The sequence below is a fragment of the Nannobrachium achirus genome, assembly GCF_963921795.1.
Source record: "Nannobrachium achirus genome assembly, chromosome: 10".
NCBI classification, from domain to species: Eukaryota; Metazoa; Chordata; class Actinopteri; order Myctophiformes; family Myctophidae; genus Nannobrachium; species Nannobrachium achirus.
The window spans coordinates 13,702,089-13,729,720 of record NC_137819.1 but is presented as its reverse complement, the minus strand read 5'-3'; the positions used below and the strand labels follow the sequence as shown (position 1 = coordinate 13,729,720).

The following is a 27,632-nucleotide window of genomic DNA, read 5'->3' as shown; positions in this document are numbered from 1 at the left end:
AGAGAAAGACACAACGGTCAGAAATGGGACTTTGTGAGGATAGAAGGTGCTATGGGACCCCAAAAAAAGGTTTTAAAATAGGAAAAGTGAAATTTCATGGTGTATCACCTTTAATTGGATAACTGTCAGTCTGAATTCAAACTTCAAAGTAAAAATAGTAAAATACCAATCTACACACTCGCAAGTTGGCGCGAAGTGACCCGTTGTGAGCTTGTCTCAAATTAAAGTTGAGAATCACAGACCGCCACTGTCACAACAAACAGTCCACAGTTGGACATATCTGGTATAATATTGAGTTATTTGTTTGTTCCTAGGGATTAGTTACCAAGCATTGTATTCTCACCAGCCTATTGTTGAATGCTTAGCTGTAAAAGAATAAATAACTAAATAAAAGAAAATACCTTCCTTGGAATTACTGTCAAAGCGTATCACAAACAAAAAAGCTACTAGTCTGTTATGGACGTTGCTTTTGACATAGACCTACTATATTATGTTTACTATTCCAGCTGTTATTCTTCTCCTGTTGAATATTGGTATGGGGCTGTTAAGTATGACATCATTTTGTAGGCAGAGAAGCATTTCTGCCCCCAGTTTCCGTGAATCTTTTTACTATTTTTACTATTTACACGTTTATCTTCTCTTTGTTGTTGAAAGGAAAGTGTTAGAATTATACTTTAGTCGTTATTTTTGTCTCGGATCTGTTGAAATAGCGAGGGACAGAAAATGCTCTGGGGGCAGAGTTCTCCTCTGCCTACAAAATGATGTCACGGCTTAAAAGCCCCAATGAATGGTAAGAGTCCTGTTGTGACTTAACTATTATATTGAGTATTTACATTTTGTTGAGATGATTTGATTGGATGTTGTATATGTAGGGAATAGAAAAGCAATGGACTGGACTGGACACTTGTCAGTTTCTTTTGTGCGACTGTTCTGTTGGTATATGGAATAATGATTTTTGGTGATTACTTACAGTCTATTCTTATATTGGCATGAAAGAAAGAAAGAAAGAAAGAAAGAAAGAAAGAAAGAAAGAAAGAAAGAAAGAAAGAAAGAAAGAAAGATTGGTAAAACAAACAAACAAACAAACAAACAAACAAACAAACAAACAAACAAGTGAAATGTACTCGCGGACCCCAAAAACGTTCCGCCTCGCGACCCCATTCGCGGGTCGCGGGCCCTATGTTGGTCACAACCCCGGAAGTGAGCGCTTGTGTTTTGTGGCCGTGTAGGAAACGTTCCTGCACAGCACAGTGCACACACACAGATGGCGGATGATGTAGACACGGAGAGCATGAAGAACTACCAGATCGCCTGTGAGAAGATCGACCCGCAGCACTGCAGGTTCCCCTACTGCGTGGTCTGGACGCCCATCCCCGTGCTGTCGTAAGTGGTGCGCGTGCGTGCGTGCGTTTGAGCGTGCGTGCGGATAGACACACACACAGAGAGAGAGAGAGAGAAGGCAGACAGACTTCTAGGGACGGGAGTGCGCTGTGCAGTGACGGCTGGGAGCCGTGTTGCCATGTACCGCTGATTATAAGCCACGTTGGGCTTATTTCTCTATAGTTACTTAGGCTAAATATTTACTTGTTTTTTTTTTATAAAAATAAATATATATTGATATTTCAAGATTTCCTTTTTTTAATATAGTCTATATATATATATATATATATATATATATATATATATATATATATTTAATATTTTTATACATTTTAAAACAAACAAAGTCCACATTCCTTAAATACAAAAGAATTAGACTGCACTCTGTCGAGGTGCCAACTTGCAACTATGCACTCGTGGCCATGTAGTATGCACTCGTGGCCATGTAGCACCAGCAGAGCGCACAAGTACTGTGACCAGTGCTGTCTGTATGTTGGTGGGCAACTTGCACCTTGTTATTTAGATCAGATCCACTTGTTGATGGTGACATGACGTCACCAAGAATGATATTTTGTAAATATATATGGAATGGAGAAGAAGAGTCCCGCACACTGTCTTCACTCACAATAGATTTAATACAACGTTTCGGTCGTTCAGACCTTCATCGTTCAGACCTTCATCAGGATGCCTGATGAAGGTCTGAACGACCGAAACGTTGTATTAAATCTATTGTGAGTGAAGACAGTGTGCGGGACTCTTCTTCTCCATTCGTTATTGTCACTGTTCCAACGCACCTGTCCCTGTAGGTGTGCATAAGGCCTTCTCCTGTAAATATATATGGGGAAAATTAATGGGAGATTCTTTTTAGTGGCACCAGTAATCCACACCCACTGCTATGCCCTATAGTTTGTTGGTTCTCAAACTGGGGTCCAGGGACCCCCATGGGTCCTTGAGGGAGTTCCAGGGCCAGGGGGTCCCCAACAAAATGATATTTAGGAACCAAATGAACCCTACTGGTTCAATTTGGTTACATCTGTACACTCTCTGAGTTGAATTAACATTGATTTTATAATATAAAATCAGAGATAACAATGTCACTAAATGGGGGTCTGTAGCCTAAAATGCATGTCAAACTGGGTCTGGGGGCTCTTAAATTAAAGTTGTAGGGAAACACAGCTAGAGCCATAAACATCTTCTCTTAATAGTTATGGGGGTCCCTCCCTGGCATATCTTTTCAAATGGGGGTCCGTGGGCTAATAAGTGTCAAATTGGTGTCATTGACATGAAAATGTTTGAGAGGCACTCGCTCTGGGCTTGTTTTCACAGACACTGGTTCCTTGTTTCTGTCGCACTCGCAGAACCTGGCAACAGTGGTTGTGGAGCTGCTGTAGCGCTAGCAGAGCTGCTAATGTCGCTGTTATAAAATGATAAAGAACAAAAGGAAACAATATACATTAGTGTGACGTTGTTCTGTCGGCTCTTTGAAGAGGGAACAATGTGACGCTTTTTCTTCCTTTGATGTCTGAGAACGTTTCAGCTTGGCTTTTTGCAGAATGACTGCTTCACTTTGTTAGTCAATGTTGTGTCCACTGCTCTGTTGCTGTGTGTTAGAGGAAGCTGAACTTAGTTTAATGAATAGGCCTACTTTAGTACTTTAGGGCTACATTTACAATGCTATTTTATTTAAAATAATCTGAATTGTAACCAATAGTTTATGTTATAACTTATAAGTGCAATTAAACTTTTGACTCAAGTTAATTGTTGTTGGATAAAGCTCTAGCAGTGGCGTCAGTTCAGCAAAAGCTAGGGTATGGCAAAGATGGGAGGAAAAAAAAGGTTTTCCCTGTTTTCCCTGGGCCGTTTCTACAGTTTCTTGGGCTGGATATGGCAGCCTGGAACGGTTGTTCAAGTGCAGCTAAACTTGGCATGTTAGTAAACGTGCCACAATTAACAATAATGCATTGCACCTGTGCAGCTGACCTGCGGAACCTGGGAATATACCATTCTGTCAAGACAGGGAGAATATAAGTGTGGAGTATATAATTATAATACCTTGTTAAAGTGACCATTTTGTTAAATTTTGCATTTGTAGTTATTTTACTGTAATTTAACAACATAATAACCAGCACAGATAGACAAAGAGACATCCATGGATTCATATTTAAAAGTAACTTTTATTTTCCCCCCTGGACCCAGAGTATGGCAGCTCCATACCCCTGCCATACCCAATTGACACCCCTGAGCTCTAGTCTTGTGATAGCGATCATTGCTATAGAGCAGTGGTTCTCAAACTTTGACATTTTAAGGTCTCCTGTCTGCTCTTCTTTGACAGTGTACAAATGGAACAGAATGGACCTGTTAGGGTCCATTTGGTTCCATTTGTACATTTTCAAAGTTACAGACTTGTAAGGGTCAACTTAGACTCCCATAAAGGAACCTAGAGAGTCCCTGAAATCCACTTGGAGAAGCAGTTCTTGAACCTTGACATTTCAAGGTGCCTTCCTTAACTGTCTCTGACACTGCAGAATTGGAACCATACACTGTCAGAGTTACAGACTGCAAGGGTGCATTTATAACCCCTAAGAGGAACCCTGAGAGTCCCGGGACTCCACTTTGAGAACCGTTGTTATATAGAGCAGGGGTCAGCAACCTTTTGTAATCTCTCAAGAACAGACTTTCTAGCCCTTTTTGAAATAATTGCCATGTTTTTATTTTCTAGATAGTCAGCGTGCCGTGTCAACATAAATTTTAATGACACGCCTTCAAACATTCTGACATATTTTGATTGTCAGGACATTGTTATAATGATCATTAGAACCCACCTATATCTCCCCGACTCCCTCCCCAGTCAGAGTTTTAATGAATGTAGAATGATGTGCAGGATGGAAATATGCTGTAAATCAGGTGAATTTATTTAAAGCTGTACTGTGGAAGCTGCTCAACTAGTGGTCAGTAGCGGTATTGCTTTTTTCGGCCGGTGGTCCGCGGACCACCGCGGCCGTCGCGAGCAGCTCCGCCTTGCCGATACGATTCCGTAGAGCCGTCTCCCATCATTTTTAGACCAGAATTGAGGGAGTAGCAAGCAAGATTCCTTCACCAATGTAAACACAGTTGCTGAGGGAAGCTACTTCCTTTAGAGACAGCAAGACTCGCTGTGATTGGCCGGTGGTGTATGATCGGCGCTGTGATTGGCCGGTAGTGTATCATGTGGGAGATGACATCATTTTGCCGGGAAATTCACCCCCCCTCACAACTCATAGAAAACATATAAAGAGAAGGCTTCAGAAGCTGAAAATAACAGAGTGGGGGTTCTAAAACTTTAGCGATTTAACAGTTAGGACAATTTTAAGATTTGTTTTATAAAAAAAGTTACATGGTATAACTTTAATTGACCACGTTTAACTCCTGATATATAGTGTCTGTTCATTCAGTAGTCTAACTGGAGTGTCCTTGTCTCAGCAGCTCTTTATAGACAGAGCAATACATTTTCAGGTCGCTATACCACGTTAGCAAATAAGGAGAGTTAGCTTGTACGGCATGCGGGTATAAACAATTGAAACCAACATTTGGAAGTGATGACACATACACGAGGAACCACACGTCCAGAAACAGACAGTCAGAAAACTGTTTTTGATTGATTGATTATTTTATTAGAGAAGAATTGAGAACAGTACAAGTATGGTCAATACTATTGAAATGTAGTACAGTACATGTACAGTTGAACACCCTGCCTAAAATGAACATCCCAAATAAGACCTTTTACTGTATTTTTATATATTCTTTTTTTTTACTTTGGAAGCCCGTTTTAAGTTGGAAGCCCTCAGTATTTAATTCATGGACAAAATAAATAGCAGATGTCATCATCCGTTTGTCATGTCTGTCCATGAAAATATATTTTAAAGTAACTACATTTTAGTTTTTGAATTCCCATTTCTGATCATCAGCAAGCCATGCAGTCTTATCATAAGAAAAACTAGACTAAATGTTAACATGTTAGAGAGATCCAGTAGAAGTGAAAGACAAGTCATTTTATGCTTGGTTGCGCTTGGTCACATTTTCACATTAGAAAATATTAAAACACTCAATTGCTGACTATATCTCCTAACATAATGTACTTTGGGTTGGACCATAACAAAGTCACATACATACACATGCACGCATGCACGCAATTGTGTCAGGTGTGTGCTCTGAACAAAACACACATTACTCACATTACTAATGTAACCAGATGTGCAAGGTAAAAGAATATAGCATAATAGTCTTTCTTTGACCCCTTCAGAATGAGACAACAGGGAACAAGGAATCCTGACAAATTATACTATAAAATATTCATGTTTAACGGCTGTTAACGTCATATGATGGTCATATGATGCAAAATGCTTCATATGACCAGTTGTAGCATGCTGAAAAACTAAAATATCTAAAAACATAAAAAAATAACTCAGGATTGTGTTGATCATGTCCCAAACAACAATAAAATAAAATCTGGTTGTCCCAGAGGTGAAGTGGTCCTTTAAAAGGATCCCTGGCTAATACGACAAATATCCCTTAATACATTATAATTGTCCTCTATAACTACAATGTACAATTAAAAACACCTTAAATATTTTATTTCTTCTAGAAATAGCTAATCTTTCACTCAATAGGGGAAATGCAAGTTGATGATGTCATCAATGTCATGTGTCATTTTTATGGCATGCATGTGCAAAAAAGAACAAAACACAAACACATTTGAAATATTGTTTTGATGCTCACATTAACCATAGGAAGTATTACGTTTGTTTTTATTTGCACATGCATGCCATAAATTCCATAGGGATAGATCACAAATTACATTTATGACATCATCAACTTGTGACGGGCATTTCCCCTATTGAGTGAAAGATTAGCTATTTCTAGAAGAAATAAAATAATTAAGGTGTTTTTAATTTTACATTGTATTTATAGAGGACAATTATAATGTATTAAGGCATATTTGTCGTATTAGCCAGGGATCCCTTTGAGGCTCCTCCACCTTGGGCCCTAGTAACTCAGTCCCACTCCCCCCCCCCCCCCTTGTGACGCCCTGATGCTCTCAGACGGCCGCTTCTGTTCATCGGACACATGTATCATGTTGTTATCATGTTGTTATCATGTTGTTAACATGTTGTTAACATGTCCCTTCCTCTCAGATGGCTGTTTCCGTTCATCGGACACATGGGAATCTGCACGTCCGCCGGCGTGATCCGTGACTTCGCCGGACCTTACTTTGTCTCGGTGAGTAGTCATGACCAGAGCCGTGTGTGTGTGTGTGTGTGTGTGTGTGTGTGTGTGTGTGTGTGTGTGTGTGTGTGTGTGTGTGTGTGTGTGTGTGTGTGTGTGTGTGTGTGTGTGTGTGTGTGTGTGTGTGTGTGTGTGTGTGTGTGTGTGTGTGTGTGTGATTGATTGTGTGCTATATTGTGTATAAATGCACCAGTTCTCTATATACAGAGATGTACGTTTGTTTGCTCGGCAGTATCGTTGCTGTCGAGGAAGAAACCTGGTATCTCCGAGTCCACATTCTTCATAAATAAATGCCCTACTTCCAGTGATGGAAAAAGTACTCGCATGTTTTACTTCAGTAAAATAATCAATGCTGCAATGTTGAAATACAATGTTATAAGCCAAAGTCCGGGATTCAAAATGTACTTTAGTAGAAGTACAAAAGTATTGGCACCAAAAAATCACCAAAAGTAAAAGTATAAAATGGTTGAAAATAGCAGATCTACAAGCTCACAATCTCAATGCGTTGTGAGCGTAAATCAGCATAAATCAGCTATTCTCAAATAGCCTAGTGTCTCCGGGTGGTAGTGGCTCAGGGGTAGAGTGGGAGGCTTAGAACACGGATGTGTTCCCGAAGGGTTCCCAGTTCGATCACCAAGCTCCCCCGGAGTTAGTGTTTTAGAGTCCTTGAGCAAGACTCTGAACCCCTAGTTGCTCCCGGTGAGCAGGTTGGTGCCTTGCATGGTTTCCTCCGCCATCGGTGTATGAATGTGTGTGTGAATGTGTGTGTGAATGGGTGAATGTAATGCACAATCTATGTAAAGCGACTTGGATAAAGGCACTGTATAAATGCACCTTCACTTAATCCGGCCCTCACGTTAATGTCGGAATACTGATATATTATTGATTTCAGCTGATAGAAATCCAAACAACATGACCCGCTTTAATTACTTCAATCTATAGTAGCTTAATAACTATTACCAGTCTTTTTTTATGTCAATGTATTTCTATTTAAGTTCATAAAGTTAACGTAAGAACATTTCAAATTATATAAAAAATTTACATTTCAGGAATCCAATTAAAAAATCACACCCGTGTGAACTGAGCGGTGGTCGTGGAGGCTGCGCAACAGTCTTGCAGAAAAAGCATCATTTGTTCTGGTAGCTACAGAGAAAGGTCCTTGTCTTGTGTTTGTGTGTGTGCGTGAGTGAGTGAGTGAGTCCTTTGAATTGAATTGAAATTGAATTGAGTGAGTGACCCACCAACCCCCCCCCCCCCCCCCCCCCCCTTCCCCCCTGTGTGCGTGTGTGTGTGTGTGTGTGTGTGTGTGTGTATGTGTGTGTGTGTGTGTGTGCCTGGCCTGGCCTGAACGTTTGTGTGTGAGTGTGCCTGGCCTATCCTGAACAACAGCGCCCCTCCCTTAACATGTGTGGTCATAAAAGGTACTGTAGGCTACAGACACGCAGACAGACAGACAGACAGACAGACAGACAGACAGACCCACACACACGGCCACGTATAGGAGTGTTGTGACCACCGCTCAAAAATAGCAGAAAATAGCCGATCTACAAGCTCAAAACGCGTCGCAGAGCTTGTAATCTGCTATTTTTGACTGTAGCGTATGCATTGTGGCCCTCTGGAGTGAATGTGAAAATATAGTGGCCCTCACCATCATCAAAGTTGCCCACCCCTGATTTAGAGCAAGAGAGTCGTGTCCTGCTTTGATCTCGCCGCTCGCTCGTTCTATGTCAACAAGGAAGTTCCAAACATTGGAACCATAGATGGAACTATCACATTTCCACATTCCATTCTTACAATGGTCGTCACTCTCATACCAGATCATGCTGGTCATGACCAGGTCATCTGGGTTCATGTCGTGCAGTGATATGTCTTTATCCGAGTGTGTGTACTTGTGTATCGGAATAGCCGTGTGTGTGTGTGTGTGTGTGTGTGTGTGTGTGTGTGTGTGTGTGTGTGTGTGTGTGTGTGTGTGTGTGTGTGTGTGTGTGTGTGTGTGTGTGTGTGTGTGTGTGTGTGTGTGTGTGTGTGTGTGCCAGGCTGAGTGCGAGTGTGTGCTGTATCGTGTGTAAATGCATCAGTTATATATAGACTAGAGAGATGTACATTTGTTTGCTCAGCAGTATAGTGTTGGTATCTCCACATCGTTCATAAATAAACGCCCTACTTCAGTGTACAAGTGTGTCACACAAAAGTTGTGTGTGTGTGTGTGTGTGTGTGTGTGTGTGTGTGTGTGTGTGTGTGTGTGTGTGTGTGTGTGTGTGTGTGTGTGTGTGTGTGTGTGTGTGTGTGTGTGTGTGTGAGAGAGAGAGGGTGCGTACGTGCGTGTGTGCGTGCAGACATTTTCCGGTTCAGGTCATTAAGGCAAGTTTGGCCAATTTAAATCGGTGGCCGGCCGATAATAGCAGTGGTTCTCAACCTGTGGGAGACAGTGAAGTGAAAATGTAATGACTTATAAGAGCTTTTTAATGATTAAACAAAAAAGGGAGAAAAGTAAAAGGCCATTAATGCATCAATAGTTATCAACAAACTATTCTATAAAAAACTGGTCAAGCATTGGCCAAATTGTCAAATAATGAAAAGAGGCAAGAATTGTGAAAATAGCCGATCGACAAGTTCACCCGCGAGGCATTTCGAGCTTGTAGATCTGCTATTTTCACAATATTTATCCGTGGAGCCAAGTCGAACTAAATGTAATGCCTCAACTCCTACAAATGTCATGGTGGAAGGTCCCCAGTTCAAATATATTCAAATCTGCAATTTTGTAAAAAAGTTAGAAAACCTTTTGATTTTCACCTACAATTACATGCCCAAAAGTTGTAATTGTAGTTGGTATGAAATGCCATTGATGATGAATTAATTCCATGAAATTATAAACATTGTTTCTGAATGTGTTTTGCACAGGAAGACAACATGGCCTTTGGCAGACCAACAAAGTAAGTCCATTAAAAAACATCAGACATTTCTCTTCTTTTTTTTTTTGGATCAATTAATTCCAGTCGGGCAAAATGTGTTACAGCATCACAATCATTTTACCCACTTTAACCATATTTAAGTGTCTATTCAAACTACAGCCACAGTTTGAGAACCACTGACTTACTGTACGATGCCTGTAAATGTTGATGTTTCCAGGTACTGGATGCTGGACGTTAGCAAGGTGTACGCCAACGGTTCCAACGCCTGGGACACGGCGGTCCACGACGCATCAGAGGAGTACAAGAACAGAATGGTACGACTGCTTTACTGATCTACTTTTGTTTTACGGAGCACAAAAACTTTCATTTTTATATAGTTGAAACCTCGATCGCATCTCTATAGTTCAGCCTCCCCCTATCTTTTTTAACACATTTCGTGCAGGAGATCTTTTTTATTTTTTATTTTTTTTACACATTTCGTGCAGGAGATCTCATTTTTTTTAAGGTATCTGTTTTGTGCCGAGGTCGGAGATCTCCGTTGTTTGATCTTTTTGAGTATACACAATGGGTGCTAGAAAATCCCAGACTTCATACCTGGTTGCCATGGTTACCAGGTAAACAGGTGCCAAATAGGGTCAGTTTTCGCTGCAGGTGAGCTAATAACACTACATTTCCCATGCGGCCGCCCTCGAAAATAGGTTAAAACACTGAAAAACCCTGGCAGAAGCTACTGAATTAATGAATCAATACCCGGCACTGTTTGCGTTTTAACAGTTTGGCTGCTCTCGGTAGCCAAACACGTTCACAGACGAGATAAGGTTTCCATGGTAACCCGCATCTCAGACGCTTGCTACGGGTGCTGGTGAAAGAAAAAACTGCATACGTCATGACGCAACGCAGCCAGAAGCAACCGAGAGCGGCCATTATCCATTGACTCCTATTCTATACTGAAACATAAGAACGGCTTTATCTCGAAATAAGGTGCAAATAACGCCGAGGAGGCCGAGATCAGCTTGTCTTCACGGCGACACTATGCCGTGATGGTCGGCCCCGGTTAGGATTTTAGTTTTCGCGAGCGTTTGTAAACAAACAGACGTCCATCTTGGATCGTCAGTGTACACCCACGTGCACACGCACGGAGCTTCCGGGGCTCTTCAAAATAAAGCGTAAGTGAATGGTGGCGTCCTGAGTGTTCACTCATTCTGAGCCCCAGACATTAACGGATTATAATGTCCAAAGTGCCTCCTTCAGGTCCCATTCACTTGCGTTGTCTTATTTTGAAGGCCAGAAGTCCACACGCGAATCACTTCCGGTCTGACGTCATCGGATCGTGCGCTGGAACCGTTCCGTGTCCACGTGGAGTTGTGTAATGGCCGACCGGGAGCTTTTATAACTGTGTAACATAAGCGAGCATCTGCCTCCATCCTAGCTTCTAAAGTGTAGTTTTGAGATAATGGACATTAAAGATGAGCTCCCCCATCCACCTCAATGTTATGGATGGGACTATTTTGTGCTCGTGGAGCCGTGATGATGCGAAATCAGCGACGGATTTCGTTTCCGGACCTCCGGCCATTCTTCTCGGTAATGTACTCGCCGTTACAGTAATAGATTACTTTTCCCGAGATATCCCGTGAATGGCACTACTGTAATAGATTACATTTCGCGAGACATCTCGCGAATGGCACTAAATGAGTTAATATGCATGCTTCAGACCTTTTTACCCACATTACTGCCTCTTTTCAGATCAAAGTAAATGTTGCGTTTCGTTTGGAAATCAAAAGTCCCTAGAGTCTGGAGGCAGAGTGGAGAGAGCACACAGCTAGGATCCAACATGATTGAAGTCTAGTGTGAAGTTTCCACAGGCAGTGATGTGGTGTCACTGCGTGTTATTGGGTCCAGAGTCAGAGGTTTGTCTCAGGGCACCCCTGTGAACAACCTCTTCATCCACATCACCCCTGGATTAGGGCTGTCACAATTATTACATAATCGTCTAATCGTGATTATTTGACATTATCGCAATTATTTTGTCATAATCGTCATAATCGTGAATGTTGAAAAATGTCCGAAATAGTGGTAAAAAAAAATAGTGGAAATAGCCGATCTACAAGCTCACAACGCGTCGCGATGCGACGCGTTGTGAGCTTGTAGATCTGCTATTTCCACTATCAAAGTTATTTTTTAAGTAGTAAGTTGTCAAATATGTCAGTAATGTCTTTGTATATTTAGGTTATGTGTCATATCTATGTGTCATATCTACCATGTACAACTTCAAAGCCTAAAAGCCAAACAGAAATGTAACACAATTAAATCGTTAATCGCCAATTATTTGAGTGACAATTAATCGTCATGTAAAATGTCATATCGTGACAGCCCTACCCTGGATTACATTAGTTACTTTATAGCAAGGTTTCCCAAACCTTTTTGTCTCAGGGCACCCCATGAATATTCTTTTAATCCGAGGCACCCCTACATTATAATGTTCACTCCCAGCACCTTATATTTACAGCATATCCTCGTTGTCAGGTGGAAACCTTGAACGTTCAAAACTGTTCGTTTTGTATTTATCATCTATAAAATGTACTAAACTTGTGAAAACAGCCGATCTACAAGCACTGCGAGACGTTGTGTGCTTGTAGATCGTCTGTTTTCACTAGTTTTGTGCGACAGTCTTGTATGATGAAGCAGGGCTTTGCTTTACCAAAAGACGTACACATTTGAAACTTGGTGATACGAGGTTTCCGCCCGACAGTGACGATATTTTAGTGATTATGTTGCGAGGAAAACGTTGAGATAATAGCCATTTTGGTTAGAACTGACTGAAAATAACTTTGTACTTCAAGTTTAAAAGGATACTAAATATTGTGTCCAAATAAATTCCAAATATTATCAAATTATCTCGCGGCACCCCTGGACTGCCGTCACGGCACCCCAGGTTGCCCCGTCACCCACTTTGAAAACCCCTGCTTTATAGCACCGTACATTTATGTTGTGTAAATCTTTTAGTTGGGGCAAATCCGATACTTCCGTGACCACGAGAGCGAAGGTCCGTTTCTCAATGGATTTGTCATCTAGGAGGGTTATTAAACAAATTTGGCCGGGGTGTATTTTTTTTAAATGGCGGGGAAAATGTTTGACAGCTTGGGTAATTTTCAGTCTCATTCACTTACTATACACTACACCAGGGCTACTCAACTTGAGATGGCTCAGGGGCCACTCAGCAAAATACCAAAAGTCCAAAGGGCCGCAAGCTAAAAATGACGGTCCTATTTTGGACATTTACATTGATTTTGTAACACACTTCATGACAAGTCTAATAATTAAGGAAACGCACAGAAAACAGCCACATTTCCATCTATATAAGCCAGGCCAAACCTCATTGAACCAAAAGATTGTCATGGATGGAATGATGAAATTGATGACATTTGACATTTTTATCAAATTAGGCTTTATTCACAAAATGTTAAGTGAAAATGAACAGATCTGGTTCAATCTTTTTGTAACCCCCCCTGTGTCTGGGTATGCAAGGCTAGTGAACTTTGGCAATGTAAAGGTATGTTTTCTCATGAGTCATGCCACTAACACTCCTTTTCATTAACTCAGTCGGTGCCATATTTAAAGTGGGATGACCTCTTATATTGCCGGTTCACCAACAAAGGGTTAAAAAAATAGTGTGCACGCTGGTGCACACATTCGTGCACAGATCATGCACTATGCATGTGCATGCTTTTCACAGCTTTCAAACAAAAAAATCCGCTTGGAAATCCGTTCAGGCATTCAGGAGAAAGGGACCCTTATGTTTTCTTCAAATGTAAACAAACATGGCTGCCATGTTTGAAAGATGGGGTTGGTATGGGGGTTAAACATGCAATTTCGCGATCGCGATCATGCCTAGTACACTGTTGGAGGTCCAAAAATTTTTTTTTCAAAACATTTTTTTTCAATTTTTTTTTTTTTTTTTTTTTATTATTTTTTTAAAAAAGACGTTCAGAAGACGTCTGGCAGGGAGGTCCATAGTGAAAAAGACGTTTTAAAGACGTTTTTATCATAGAAACATATTTTTTGGCAGGGTATGAGTTAATAGGACAATTTAAAATAAATAAACGTTTATACTTATTATTCAATCACTCAAACCCCAGCATCCCTATTCTTGGGGGACATTTACCAAAAATAGCCGATCTACAAGCTCACCACAAGATGCATTGTGAGCTTGTAGATCGGCTATTTTTGGTGAAGAGAGTTATTGTATGGAAAAATAACTCAAGTACAGTTCAACTCAGCCTCAGATGCACTGTACTTGTAAAACAGTTTGATGCTTTGAGCTTTGTAAAACACAGCAGCTCGTTGGAGGAGATTTGTGGTAATAAGCATAGTTCCTTGGCTGCTGCACGATCTGTTCATGCTTGCACTGTCTGTCGGTGCTGACTGGCGGAGTCGCGGAGGCAGAGACAAGCAGCCTGAAACATGACGATCGCGACCGTTCATATCGCACGACCGTCATGCGTCTCCACTCCAGTGAGCCCGACTGTGGTTGTCTGCTGCAAAATCTCCGCAGATTAGTCTGTCTGACTGTCTCGTTGTACTATTAGCTCTAGTGTAGCCGCCTGCATCTCCGCACTGCTGTGCTCTATGCATTGACTACATTCGCTTCCTGACTCTTATCCCTACCTACGGAGTGCACGGAGGCTCAAATATCACCGCGTTTTGCGTTACGCGTTAACTTTGACAGGCTTAGAAAAATCATATTTTTATTGGCATGATCATGACGGGCCGCACAGACATGCGGAAAGGGCCGCATGCGGCCCGCGGGCCGCGGGTTGAGTAGCGCTGCACTACACTATAAAGGAAAAGATTACTCCCAAAAAATCTGCTTTAAGTGAGATGTGAGGGGTCAAACTAGGGGTTTTTAATTATTCAGAATCCATTGCAAGCATTTGTTTTGCATGAAAAACATTCCTTGGGCTAAAAACGGACCCCAAAAGACTGAAAATTGATGACTCATCACTAAACCATCATTTTGTGAGGCAATTTCTTGCCCAAGGAATGTTTTTCGTGCAAAACAAATGCTTGCAATGGATTCAGAATAATTAAAAACGCCTAGTTTGACCCCTCACATCCCACTTAAAGCAGATTTTTCTTCAGTCATTTTTTTCCCTTTATAGTGTGTAGTGTATAGTAAGTGAATGAGACTGAAAATGACCCTAGCTGTCAAACATTTTCCCCACCATTTTGAAAAATACACCCCGGCCAAAAAAGAATTATAACCCTCCTAGATGACAAATCCATTGAGAAACGGACCTTCGCTCTCTTGGTCACGGAAGTGCCATAAATGACCCAGCTATTTCCCACTAAGATACAGTCAGGCAGGAGTTCTCAAACCTTTTTCTAGCACAACCCCATATCATGAGGGATTTGTTTTGGCTGAGCCCATCAAAGCCCTTTTTGTTTTGTTTTCTCCTCAGCACAACCTCTGCTGTGACAACTGTCACTCTCACGTGGCGATGGCGTTGAATCTGATGCGCTACGAGGACAGCACGTCGTGGAACATGATCAAACTGTGCGCGCTGGCCCTCGTCCACGGCAAACACGTCAGGTAAGACAGGACGACGTGAGACGGCTCTCGTAACATGTTTTCGCCAAGGGCCCCCTGAGTGTTGGGGCCCCTGAATGTTAGGACCTGTGAACATTAGGGCTTGGGGCCTCCTGTATGTGAAGTTGAGGCCTCAAAAGATGGAAAACCTTTAGAAATATTTCATATTTTATTTTTAGAAATTTGAAGAATTGTATACATTTTCAGACAAAACACGCAAACACATCTAAGAAATTCCATAAATAAAATATAATTATAAAAAGTAGTGAAAATAGCCGATTTGTAAGCTCTCAACGCGGCGTGAAGTGACACGTTGTCAGCTTGTAGATCTGCTATTTGCACTACTAGTTTGGGTCCCGGCCGAATGTCTAATTTCTCTTTTTTTTTAATTTGTTAACCACTGTTTTAGAGCGTCAAATTATAGTATATATAGAGTTTCAGGTGGTTGTAGAGAGTTAAATATGTTTGAGAAATACTATTCCCACCCTGCAGCGTCCTCGTGTTCTGCCCGCTGCGCGCACCCTCACATAACATAACCCAGCCTGGCGAAGATCTGTGCTCTCAGGAGCGCACCTTTCTCTTGAACTGTTTTTTTTTTTTAATTCCCTCTGAGGAGCGCACTCTTCTAGTTGTGATTGTATTCGTGCAGGGCCCTTGACAGTCTCAGGTAAAGAACAAGAGAAACTCTTGCTGAGTTAAAGCCTTGAGCTCTTCAGTCACCTCAGGCTTTTTTGGCCCGCCTGACGCGCGGCTCAGCGATGTTGTTTAGGGTTTGGCGGGTTCACTCTTTGCTTTAGTCACGTTGCTGTGCTGAGAGGCGCTCCTTACTATTCTGTGTGCGTGTGCGTGTAAGCGGATCTGTACCCCGCACAGGTGCTGTGTGTGTGTGTGTGTGTGTGTGTGTGTGTGTGTGTGTGGGATGGTACGATATGTACGTGATTTACGATGTTATCGCGATAATCAAAATTCAAAATCCATAATCCTGGGGCGTAACATTTTGCCAAAAAATAGCCGATGGCGTTGCGACACGTTGTGAGCTTGTAGATCGGCTATTTTTTTGGCAAAGACATTTGATAAAGAGTGAAAAAAAGACTATATCAAGCACGTATATTATACCTTAAGTACCTTTTACCAATTATAGAGGGTTTAAATGGTACCGAATATGCAGCTCGGCAAATAAAAAGGTGAATTGATCCCAGTGCATGACGGAGGACGATATCATGATAAACTAGAAGCGGTGCTCTTCCGAGCCAGGTCTCCACCAGGCCAGGCGGCCTGTTATAGCACCACCATGAGGCTGATTTGAAAAGTTTGAAGTGGCATTTCTTCCTCGGCCTAATGGGAATGTGCGTGCACAATTTCACAAAAATTGCACGCTGTGTTCGTGATTTGAGGCATTTTGTTCAAAACTGACCAATCTTACAAACTTTGAAAGCCAATCTCAGCCAATCAGGATGGAATATGTAAATCTCCACGTTACGATTATCGTGAGTGTTTTTTATCACGATAAACGATAACATCGCTTATCGTCCCATCCCTAGTGTGTGTGTGTGTGTGTTTGTGATCCACGCAGCACACTGAGTGACTAAGTAGGCCTGTGTGTGTGTGTGTGTGTGTGTGTGTGTGTGTGTGTGTGTGTGTGTGTGTGTGTGTGTGTGTGTGTGTGTGTGTGTGTGTGTGTGTGTGTGTGTGTGTGTGTGTGTGTGTGTGTGTGTGTGTGTGTGTGTGTGTGTGTGCGTGCCAGTCCCCTGGGACTGTGCCATGGGTGGGACACAGTGTGCTTGGTCGGGGTACACTGTTGTCACAGAGAACCTGGTTGTTCTGGGGGCGGGGGGGGGGGGGGGGGGATCTATTTAGGACACCGTTTTTTCTCAAGCGTGTGTTTTTATAACACCGTTTGTCAACATCAGGTCCGGGGACCAACCTGGGGTCCCTTATTAACACATCTGGTGCCAACCCCGAGTTTCCCGAGTTTGAAAAGGTACTACCGCTGTGCCAACCCCGAGTTTCCCGAGTTTGGGCCGTTTTTGATTTTTTTTTTTTTTTTCAAAAACATTTTTTTCAAAAAAAAAATTTGGACCTCCAGAAATGTATTAGGCATGATCGCGATCGCGAAATTGCATGTTTAACCCCCATACCAACCCATTCTTTCAAACATGGCAGCCATGTTTGTTTACATCTGAAGAAAACATAATGGCTGATAAATCATGAATGCCTGAACGGATTTCCAAGCGGATTCTTTTGTTTGAAAGCTGTGAACAGTGGGCACACACGTGGTGCATCATCTAGGCATGGGCGTGCACTTTTTACACAATTGCGCAATTGCATGGAAGTCTATGGTAACCATGGCAACGTGGGACATTGAAGAGAAAAAATCATAGCAACATAAGTTAACAGGGTCTGTAGTAGGGATGGGACGATATGAAAATGTCATATCACGATTATTGTGACAAAAGAAATCGCGATTTACGGTATGGAGATCAGCAATTTTTTGGCAAATACATTTGATAGGGAGCGGGAAAAAAAAGACTGTATCAAGTACGTATATTATAAGTACCTTTTACCAATTATAGTTAAGCTCGGCATATAAAAGGTGAATTGATCCCAGTGCATGACGGAGAATGATATCACGATAAATTAACTCTTTTACTGCTTCGGACCTTCCCGTTCGCCCCAATTTTCAACCCAGCTCGTTGCCAATACGGCTCGTTCTTTTTACCTTGTCTGATGACTGTAATCTGATGAGGGGTCGCGCCGCCGTGTACAGTAAAAACATCTCCCGTAACGCTGCTCTCAAAAATCCACCGCACGTTAGCAATAATGGAGTCCCAAATCACTTCCTGGCTATTTTCTGTGGATCTGATCTAGAAAATGCATTTCTATGCTCTGAGGCTGCGCTCTGCCGCCAGCTTGGCTAAAGTACACAAGCGTTATATTGTAAAAAGAACTAGTTTTGAAATAATCAATAGATAATTTTCTATAACATCGCAAAGGTAAGCTGCTTTTTGCTGGCACCAGCCCCAATAAAGAAATAATAAATCTGGCAATAGAACTGTTAAATCTCCAATATACGATTATCGCGAGTGTTTTTTTTTATCACGATAAACGATAATATCGCGTATATAGTGCCATCCCTATAGTCTGTAGCTCTGAGAGAGGGGGTACAAAAACGCCACAATATGCAGGGTCAGTCCGGTTCCGTTTCTGTACCCCCCCTCTCTCTCTCTCTCTCTCTCTCTCTCTCTCTCTCTCTCTCTCTCTCTCTCTCTCTCTCGGAGCGAGCCGGTTCAGGATGAGGAGGCACAACAAGCCCCGGAGACGCAACGCACAGCGAGAGAGAGAGAGAGAGAGAGGGATAATCGTGACTTTGGGGCTGCTGGTTGCCATGGTTACCAGACAGTGAGCACGGGATGGCCGGTGATGCTGAGAAGCAGGAGGTTTTTGGGGGTTGCGGGGGGGGGGGGGGTTGAAGCACGACGGTTTGATGAGCACTCTAGGAGCATGGGGTGGGAGCAGGGGCGTCACACCAAACACCAAATTCTGGGCCCTGGGTAGACAAGGATTCACTGCGGGCCCCCCCCCCCCCATGAATGTTAACTATTGAAAAATAGCAGATATACAAGCTCACAGCGCGGCACCGAGTGCCGCGCTGCGAGCTTGTAGATCTGCTATTTTTGAATTTTTTTTTAAATGTTGGGCAAGAAACCGATGTTTCCATGTCAGTGGTGCTCAAACTTTTTCATGTCAAGGACCCCCCCAAGATGATATGTATTTGGCCACGGACCCCCATCTCCAAATATTTAGTTCCAGGGGACCCCCCCAGAAGCAAAATTTGAGTTACAAAGTTAAAAAATACATAGGCCTTGTTCAAAGATTTGCACACATTTTCATGACTTTTCAAAAATAGCAGATCTACAAGCTCGCAGCGCGGCACTCGGTGCCGCGCTGTGAGCTTGTAGATCTGCTATTTTGTAATAGCTAAAGTTACTAGGGCCCCTCCACCTTGGGCCCAAGTAACTCAGTCCCCCCCCCCTTGTGACGCCCCTGTGGGGTGGGAGCCCAAGCTTTCTGTTACCCACGCACAGGCACAGGGGTGGACACTAACTAAGCACACTTATGGTTTTAAGTGCTGTAATTAAGTGCAATTTTGAGCTACTTTTGCTTTACTTGTGTATTTCTTTTTCTTTTTTTCTAACTGTTTGACAGCTTTAGTTACGAGTTGCTTTGCAGATTTGGATTACCGATTACCGGAAAAAACTACAGCGTATTTTTCCGTTATATGCTTAATGAAGTCGGTCGGAGGCGGTTATTGTCGGTATATAAGCCGAGATCGCTGGCAGTCTATCGGCATTTCCGACAGTCTATCTGGGTTTCACACTGCGCTAGACCCCTGGGAGATGGTATAATTGCGACCGTTAGATCGCAGGTTACTTACACTTATACTATCCAAACCTCCACCGGCTGTCAGTCCGTCAGTCACGTCACACGTCACACTTTTCCCCTACTCATATCTCCGCCACCGTTGTCCCCATCCATGCCAAGCTTTGCACCCACACTCCTTGGCTGCCAAATCTCAACCCCCATCCCTCATTTCTCACATAGCCCTCTTCTAGCGCCACCAGGAGGCCGATTCTTGCAAGACACATTTTTGGACACTGCTCCTACAGATTTTGCCCTAAAATCACGCAAACCAGTACACAGTATCTCTACAGTCATGTCATCAACATGCATCGCTCCCATCTAGCACCACCATCTGGACGATTTTTGAAAAACACATTTTTGGACACTGCTCCTACAGATGTTGGCCTAAAATCACGCCAACCGGTACACAGTATCTCTACAGTCATGTCATCAACATGGATCTGTCCCATTTCCCATATTACCTCCTGATTGCCTACCATTGCCTTCCAAAGTTTGTGTATGCGACCTGACGGTCGCTTATCTCCCAATTTAGGGAGTCTTACTGGTCTACTCACTCTTTGTCTCAAGAGCAGGGCTGTGGTCAGTTCAGAATCCTCGATGGGGGATCCAAGATAATTAGAAACTGCAGGCTTTCTATTCCTGGGATGTTAGCTATAATAGGAAGCCATTGTTCTCACGTTAATTAAAAGCTGCCTAAAGATGATTTCACGGGTTTCTGAAGAGTAGAAAAGAATTCGTACCATTTTATCATGAACATTAGTGAGGAGCAATTATATGAAGATAGGTTGAAAATGGGTGAAGTCGTCCTTAACGGTTAATTTATAATCCCTGTAAGTTAGGCTTCCAGGGAGACATAACATCTTCAGGTCTCGGCTAAGAAAGTTTGGGAACGAATGCTTTATTTGACTTTATCACGTCTCGTTTTCATCATTTCCTCTCATCTCGTTGACCAGTGGTGGAAAGTAACTAAGTACATACTAGAGCATTAACGAAAAAGTCGACAAGTCGACTTCATTACACAAGTCGACTCCCACCAGAGAAAGTCGATGTTGAAAAAAAAAAAAGAAATCCTTTGTATTTCATTTAATATTACAGTTAATATTAAACTCAACCTCAGGCCGCAACCCCCAGAATAATCATATTTTAACTGGGGACCCCCACCCTGACGAGCACTAAGAATTGAGGTGTTACATTTGGTATAACACAGTTCTATTGTGAAAATAGCAGCTCTACATGCTCACAACGATGCGAGGCGTTGTGAGCATGTAGATCTGCTATTTTCTCAATTTCTGCCTATATATTTGACAATTTGGCCAATGTTTAATTCGTCATTTTAGATGTATTAAAAAATTGGCACAATAGAAATGTGCAGATACCCTCTATATACTTAAACTTTATGTTGGTTTGTTTACAGTTGAGTGAGAAAACAATGTTGCACATTAAGTTAATCACCTGGGGACCCTCCAAAATAATTGGGGGGTTGTGTGTGATGTGATGACATCATCAAACGATAAAGTTGACTTCAACTCAACTTTTTACTGAGTCGAGTCGACTTGCAAAAATCAAAAGTCGTAAATGCCCTAGTACATACGTAATGTACTTGAGTAGTTTGAGGTATTGTTTACTTGAGTATATTTCCAATTTCCAATACTTTTACCTCTACTCCACTACATCTGGGATCCAAAGATTGTACTTTTACTTATTTGAAAACTTTAGTTACCTTAGTTACTTTGCAGATATAAATTATAATATTATAAAACATAAACCTTTAACCATAAACCACTTTACCCTTATTTTATACCGTGGCTATTTGAAAATAGCCGATCGCGATGCGACGCGTTGTGAGCTTGTAGATCTGCTATTTTCAAACATTTGAATGCCAATACTTTTATACTTTTACTCAAGTAAATTCTGAATTCCATACTTCTACTTGAGTATTTCTACACTGCAGTATTGATACTTTTACTTAAAGATGCGGTGCCATGATTTCTTTCCGTCCTAAAACATGATGATCAGGTATTATGATTATACTAGGAGGAAGAATCTTTCCAAAAAAGTGTACAGAAAGTGTTAAAATGAAGGTTTGTATGTGGCCACACCCACCTGTTCATAAGTATGCCTGGTTGTCAGGTGGGTGGTAGTCTGGGATCACTTCACTTTTCGGGCTTGTAACCGGTCTGGAGCGGAAACCACAAAACGTCATGTTGTAGTACTCAAAGGACTACAATTTGGCCGGAACTATCCACCGGAATCAGTTTTAACCCAAAATATTCCCCTGCGCTCAAGGACATACTTTTAGTGCCTACCTAATAAACTCCTTGATGCGGAGTAGTTTTGCTTTTGAAAAATTCGTTTGGTATACATGCATCTTTTACTCCAACTGTTAGCGACTGGCAAGACTACACTAGACTACTCCAGCATTTTAAAAAGGATTGGGGAAACAAACGGAGGGAACCAAATCAAAGCGACGCCGCTTCTTCTAGTGGTTTCCGCGCTTTAGGCGGAAACCAAACGGCCTGTTGTGAACGAACACCAGGCTGGGCGAGTTTAGGTGGGTGGTGTCCCAGCTGAAGTTAGCCACACCCACAGTGTTGGGTGCATGGTAAAAGGGGATGGGATGATTTTATGACACCCAGTGTTTTTCAGTTGGGCCTTTTAACTCCGAAGCTTTCAGCTTTCAGGAAGTAACCAACAATACACAAGCAATGTTTCCATAAACTTATTCGAATTAGGGAAGCGAATTATCAGAAATGCGCATTAAGACAAAGCGAATTTAGCCTGTTTCCATGAAACTGATGAAATGCGATTCTTGGGAGATCCTGCCTGGGTCCGTCTGACCAACCTGCTGTAAATACTTCCCACGGCCTTGCACACAGTGCACGGAGCTGGGATGGGGCTGATTTTTTTTAGACCGAATCCGAGACGTGAGCACTGCTGTGACTCGCTACACACTCATCCTGCAACGTTGCGGATGCAAGCTGCTGTGAGCTTGTAGATTTGACACGCAACACGGTGTGATGACGAAGGGTCACTCCGTGTGTAACAACCAGTTTGTTTTGTGGGCTAACGCTATACAATGGACGATAATTACGTGGCGGGGGAAAGTGTTATAGGAGGACGATATGGACCAGAACGTCATAATTTATTCGCATTTATTGTCTGACCCGTTTCCATTCACAAATGTGCGTTTAGTTCATTCGATAAAGCCTCAAAATCTTTGCGGATTTGTGGATAATGAAAGTTTATTCAAAGTGTTTCCATAAAAAGATTTATTCGCAAAACCCTTAATGCGCATTAAGAGTTACCTGGTTAATAAACCAGACCGAACACAACAACACCCCCTGGCGGTAGTGGTGTTGTAGTACGGTCTGGCACCGATCCATTGAGATTCTATTTCCTCAACCAGCTTCAAGGGTTGGCCAATCAGGGTTGTATGCTTGGGGCACGTGGTTTCTGTAGGCTTGGGGCATGTGGTTTGGGGCAAACCCCAGAAATGAAAACTCTTCCTGAAATCCCAGACTCTCTTCCCAAAACGAAGTGTGTGATAGAGGCTGGCAACGCCAGGCAACATTAAGAGGCTTTATGGAAACACAGCTACAGACAGGGAAGGCAAATTTGCACATTATATCCCCAGCCTGTGGTCTATTAGAGTAATGTTAACTTCATAGACACATACAAAACAGAAAAAGTACAAAACTATGGCACCACCTCTTTAACTCATACCCTGCCAAACCCGAGGAACCCGAGAATTTCGCGATGTCCCTCCCTGCCACGCCCGAGGAACCCGAGAATTTCCGCCATTTTGAAAAAAAAAAAGTTTTGGGACCCCAAAAACGTTAGTAGGCATGATAGCGATCGCGAAATTGCTTGTTTAACCCCCATACAACCCCCATACAACTCAGGTAGCAGACCTCCAAGCTCACAACAGTGTAAAACATAATGGCTGCCATCTCATGAATGCCTGAACGGATTTCCATTCGGATTTTTTTGTTTGAAAGCTGTGAGCAATGTGGACACACGTGGTGCATTATCTAGGCATGGGTGTGCATGATCCGTGCACTATGAATTACATGGAAGACTATGGAGACGAATGGCAGTTAAAGAGTACGAAGGTATTGTTAAATGGCAGCATATGAGTTAAGTAAAACCTGTGCATACTCTTCCCTCCACTGTGGTTGACATTACAGCTGTGCAGGCTTCCTGAAGACCTGGCTGCCTTTCCTCATGTTGATGTCCATCATCCTGACCGTGGTCCTGGCACTCAACCTGCGGTGACCACAGCGCCACCGCCCTGTGACGGCAGGGAACTGCAGGTCAGTCGCTCACAGCTTGACCTTCTTAAGCCAGTGGTTCTCAAAGTGGGGTTCCGGGGACCCCCAGGGGGTCCTTGAGGAGGTTCCAGGGCCAGACCCTCGCAAAACGAGTGAATAGCGTCACAATCACTTAAGCTACTTTAACCCAGGGGTTCCCAAACTTTTTTGGCTTAGGGCACCCCTATAAATATTTGTTTCAACCGAGGCACCCCTATATTATATTCATCATTTTCACTCCCAGCATCTTATATTTATTCCATATTTTAGCGATTATGTTGAGGGGAAAACGTTGAGATAATAACCATTTTGGTTAACTGACTGAAAATAACGTTGTACTTCAAGTGTAAAATGATACTAAATATATTTTTAAGTGTCCAAATAAATTCAAAATATTATCAAATTATCTCGCGGCACCCCTGGACTGCCGTCACAGCACCCCAGGGTGCCCCGTCACCCACTTTGAAAACCCCTGGGCAAGACCTAGCCCCGTTGAGCATCTAAGCGGAAGTACCAACATCTGACGGAAGGGTAACCAGTATGTTGGGTTCGATTCCCGCCGGGGACGCTGGGGGCGTGTTCTCTCCTCCGCGTCATCAGTTCCCACACCCTGGGTGGGGTTGGCAAAAGGGCCTTTCTGTGTGGAGTTTGCATGTTCTCCCCGTGTCCCCTAGGGTAGATACCCTCACAAAAAACATGCAGTAATCCTGGTCTCTATAAAGCCTCCCCCTGGCCAGCCGGGGCGCCTGATGGAGGGCAAAGAAACTGGTTGGAATATCGTTGCTTCCACGCGCTACGTCCAAACCGGGGAATCTCCCCCTGTCAGGTGAAAAGAAGCGACTTGGACTCCTCATGCATAGAAGGAAGCATGAGGTCAGTCTGTTGCTCTCCCCAGGTTGGCAGAGGGAGTGCTCTGTTTCATGGCAGTTAACAACATTAATCTTCTGCTTTTCAGATGGGGGCTCTGCGGACAAATACATATCAGTTTGGGGGTTCCTTGACAGGAAGATGTTCTAAGCAGCGTGGGATTCATCGCTCTGCCAAAGACCAGGACCCCCCTCACTCACACACACACACACACACACACACACACACACACACACACACACACACTGTCACCCGCATGCACACACGCACGCACGCACACACACACACACACACACACACACACACACACACACACTGTCACCCGCACACACGCACACACACATGCTAGGGATGGGATGATATGAAAATTTCATATCATGATTATTGTGACCAAAGAAATGGCGATTTACGATATCATCGCCATAATCAAAATATCCCCCCATTATCCTGGGGTGGAACATTTGCCAATAAATAGACAATCTACAATCTCTGAAGCGTTGTGAACGTCTATTTTTTGGCTAAAAGATTTGTTAGAGAGTGAAAAAAAGACTATGTCAGGGTACGTATATTATAAGTAAGTTTTACCAATAGAGGGTTTAAATGGTACTGGATATGCAGCTCAGCAAATAAATGGTGAACTGATCCCAGTGCATGATGGAGAACGATATCACGATAAATTAAATCTCCACGATACGATTATCGTGAGTGTGTTTTTATCTCGATAAACGATAATATCGCTTATCGTCCCATCCCTAACGCACACACACACACAAACACGCACACACACGAACATGCACACACACGCGCGCGCATCACCTCGATATATCCAAACAAATCACTTTATGCCTTTTTATAGGAGTTTGTTGCATTTCCTGCTTGATTTGATACAGCTCTTATACAGCTACTATAATGGACAGTTTGTACCGTCTTTCTTACAGCATTTTACATTGAATTCTATATGACTCTATAGGGAATCTATAAAGAGCTGCATCTTCCTTGATCAGGGGTTTCCAACCTGTTGTGGGCCGCGTGGATATTGCAGGTGGGCTCCCAAATATTTGATAAAACACTGATTTTATTCAAAATATAATAAAAAAGCATGGAATTTTTGTTTCTTTAAAGGACCACTTCACTCATTTTCAACAAATCTTCAAGTAATTGGTCCTCACTAATGTAGAGTTCTCAAATTCTATCTAGGCCTTGGGCTCAATGAAAAAAGAAAATATATAACGTCCTTGGGCCATCCTAGTTAGGGCCCAGTTAGGGCCGGGCCTTCATTTTCAGGCCCGTTGAGAACTCTACTCTAATGCTCATTAGTAGATGGCACCATGTCTGTCTACTCACAATGGGGCCTTTTCCACCGGCAAAGAACCGGTTCTAGTTCTTTCTCCAGAGGTGAACCAGAGGTGAGCTTTTCCACCGAGAACTGAGTCGGTTCCGAACCGTAAAAGTTGGTTCGGAACGGGAACCACAAAATCCTTGGTTCCTCTGGTTCAATCTGGTGGAAGCGCAAGCCGGTTCGCAAGAACGAACCAAGGTTCCAAGAAAGTTGAACGGCACGGGTTCTTGAACCACGGTTCTTTTGGTGGAAAAAGGCCCCTCTGTGTCTCAGAGGAGGACCGTGGACAGTTCAGAAACCCAGCCTACCAGTGACAGTGGATCAGTGATGCGAGACTTTCAGCATGCTAACTATTCCAGGAGTTTCCTGCGGTTTATATGGACTTGGCATCCCAAACATTGTGAAAAGAGATGAGCTACAAGCTCAAAGCGCCTCGCGCGAACTTGTACTTCGGCTATTAATATTTATTCGTGGAACCGAGTCAAACTAAACGTAATGCCTCAACTCCTACAAGTGCTTGTCAGGGTGTGAGGGGGTCCACGGTTCAAATGGGATTATTTTGGAGTGGGCGTTTGCGGAACCGAAACGTTTGGAAACCCCTTGGTCTTCAGCATGGGCATTTGGATCCCTTTTTGTCGGCACTGTGAGCATTTTGAGATGTGTGGCATTACGATACCACTTCCAATGGTTTTCTGATGGCCTTCATAACAACTCCATACGTCTCATTATTAACCCATTTAGGCCTAGGATTATTGACTGCTTTAACTATTGAAAAACAGCAGATATACAAGCTCACGCGCGGCACCGAGTGCCGCGCTGCGAGCTTGTAGATCTGCTATTTTTGAAAAATCGTGAAAATTAAAAATCTGACCCGATTCTATAAGTGTCTTTTGAATCCTTCTAAGGTTTTTTTTGAAAAACCTATGTTTCTATATGTCAGCAATCTGGCCAGCCATCGTCAAAGAAAAGGTCCCTTTCGCTTAACTGGAGCTCAGTTAGTCTGTTCTTGAGAGACTACTATGTCAGTGGTTCTCTAACCTTTTCATGTGAAGGACCCCCAAAATGATATTTATTTGGCCACGGACCCCCCATCTCAAAATATTTAGTTCCAGGGACCACCCAGAAGCAAAATTTGAGTTACAAACGTTCGCTTTGAAAATACATAATATTCAAAGATTTGCACAAATTTTCACAACTTTTTCAAAAATAGCAGATCTACAAGCTCGCAGCGCGGCACTGCGAGCTTGTATATCTGCTATTTTTCACTGGTTAAAGCATTCAATAATTTTAGGCCTAAATGGGTTAAGGATTTGTTTACAGGGACCATGGTTAATGTGATTGTTAATGACGTGCCTATACAGTCAGTTTGTACTTCTCCTTTTGTACGCTTTGTTTTTTTTTTCCAGGGCAGAAGAAGAATATTGTACTGTATATGATAATAGATTTGTATTAACGCGGCACTTTTCATACAACGGACCTGCGACTCATACAGAATGAAATGAATGATGCACGATGTATAACTTATTGTGTTAATAAAGCAACTCTGATTTCAA

The 27,632-nt window shown here is 42.7% G+C and overlaps 1 protein-coding gene across 1 annotated transcript; it reads left to right on the top strand.

The window, feature by feature from the left end:
* Nucleotides 1-1,256: 1,256 nt before the first annotated feature.
* tmem222b (transmembrane protein 222b) lies at nucleotides 1,257-27,632 on the top strand. The gene is made up of 7 exons (XM_080734781.1): nucleotides 1,257-1,383; nucleotides 6,552-6,636; nucleotides 9,544-9,575; nucleotides 9,772-9,868; nucleotides 15,014-15,144; nucleotides 23,751-23,876; nucleotides 24,829-27,632. Exons 1-6 carry the CDS (start codon nucleotides 1,265-1,267, stop codon nucleotides 23,836-23,838), a joined length of 552 nt encoding a protein of 183 aa, XP_080590907.1. The 5' UTR covers nucleotides 1,257-1,264; the 3' UTR covers nucleotides 23,839-23,876; nucleotides 24,829-27,632.

What these genes read in the sequence shown, in the direction of transcription:
- tmem222b (XM_080734781.1), top strand. Translation starts at nt 1,265, where the DNA reads ATGGCGGATGATGTAGACACGGAGAGCATGAAGAACTACCAGATCGCC. An exon ending in GCCTTTGGCAGACCAACAAA is followed by an intron (nt 9,576 to 9,771) that starts GTAAGTCCATTA and finishes TGATGTTTCCAG; the next exon opens with GTACTGGATGCTGGACGTTA. An exon ending in GTCCACGGCAAACACGTCAG is followed by an intron (nt 15,145 to 23,750) that starts GTAAGACAGGAC and finishes TTGACATTACAG; the next exon opens with CTGTGCAGGCTTCCTGAAGA.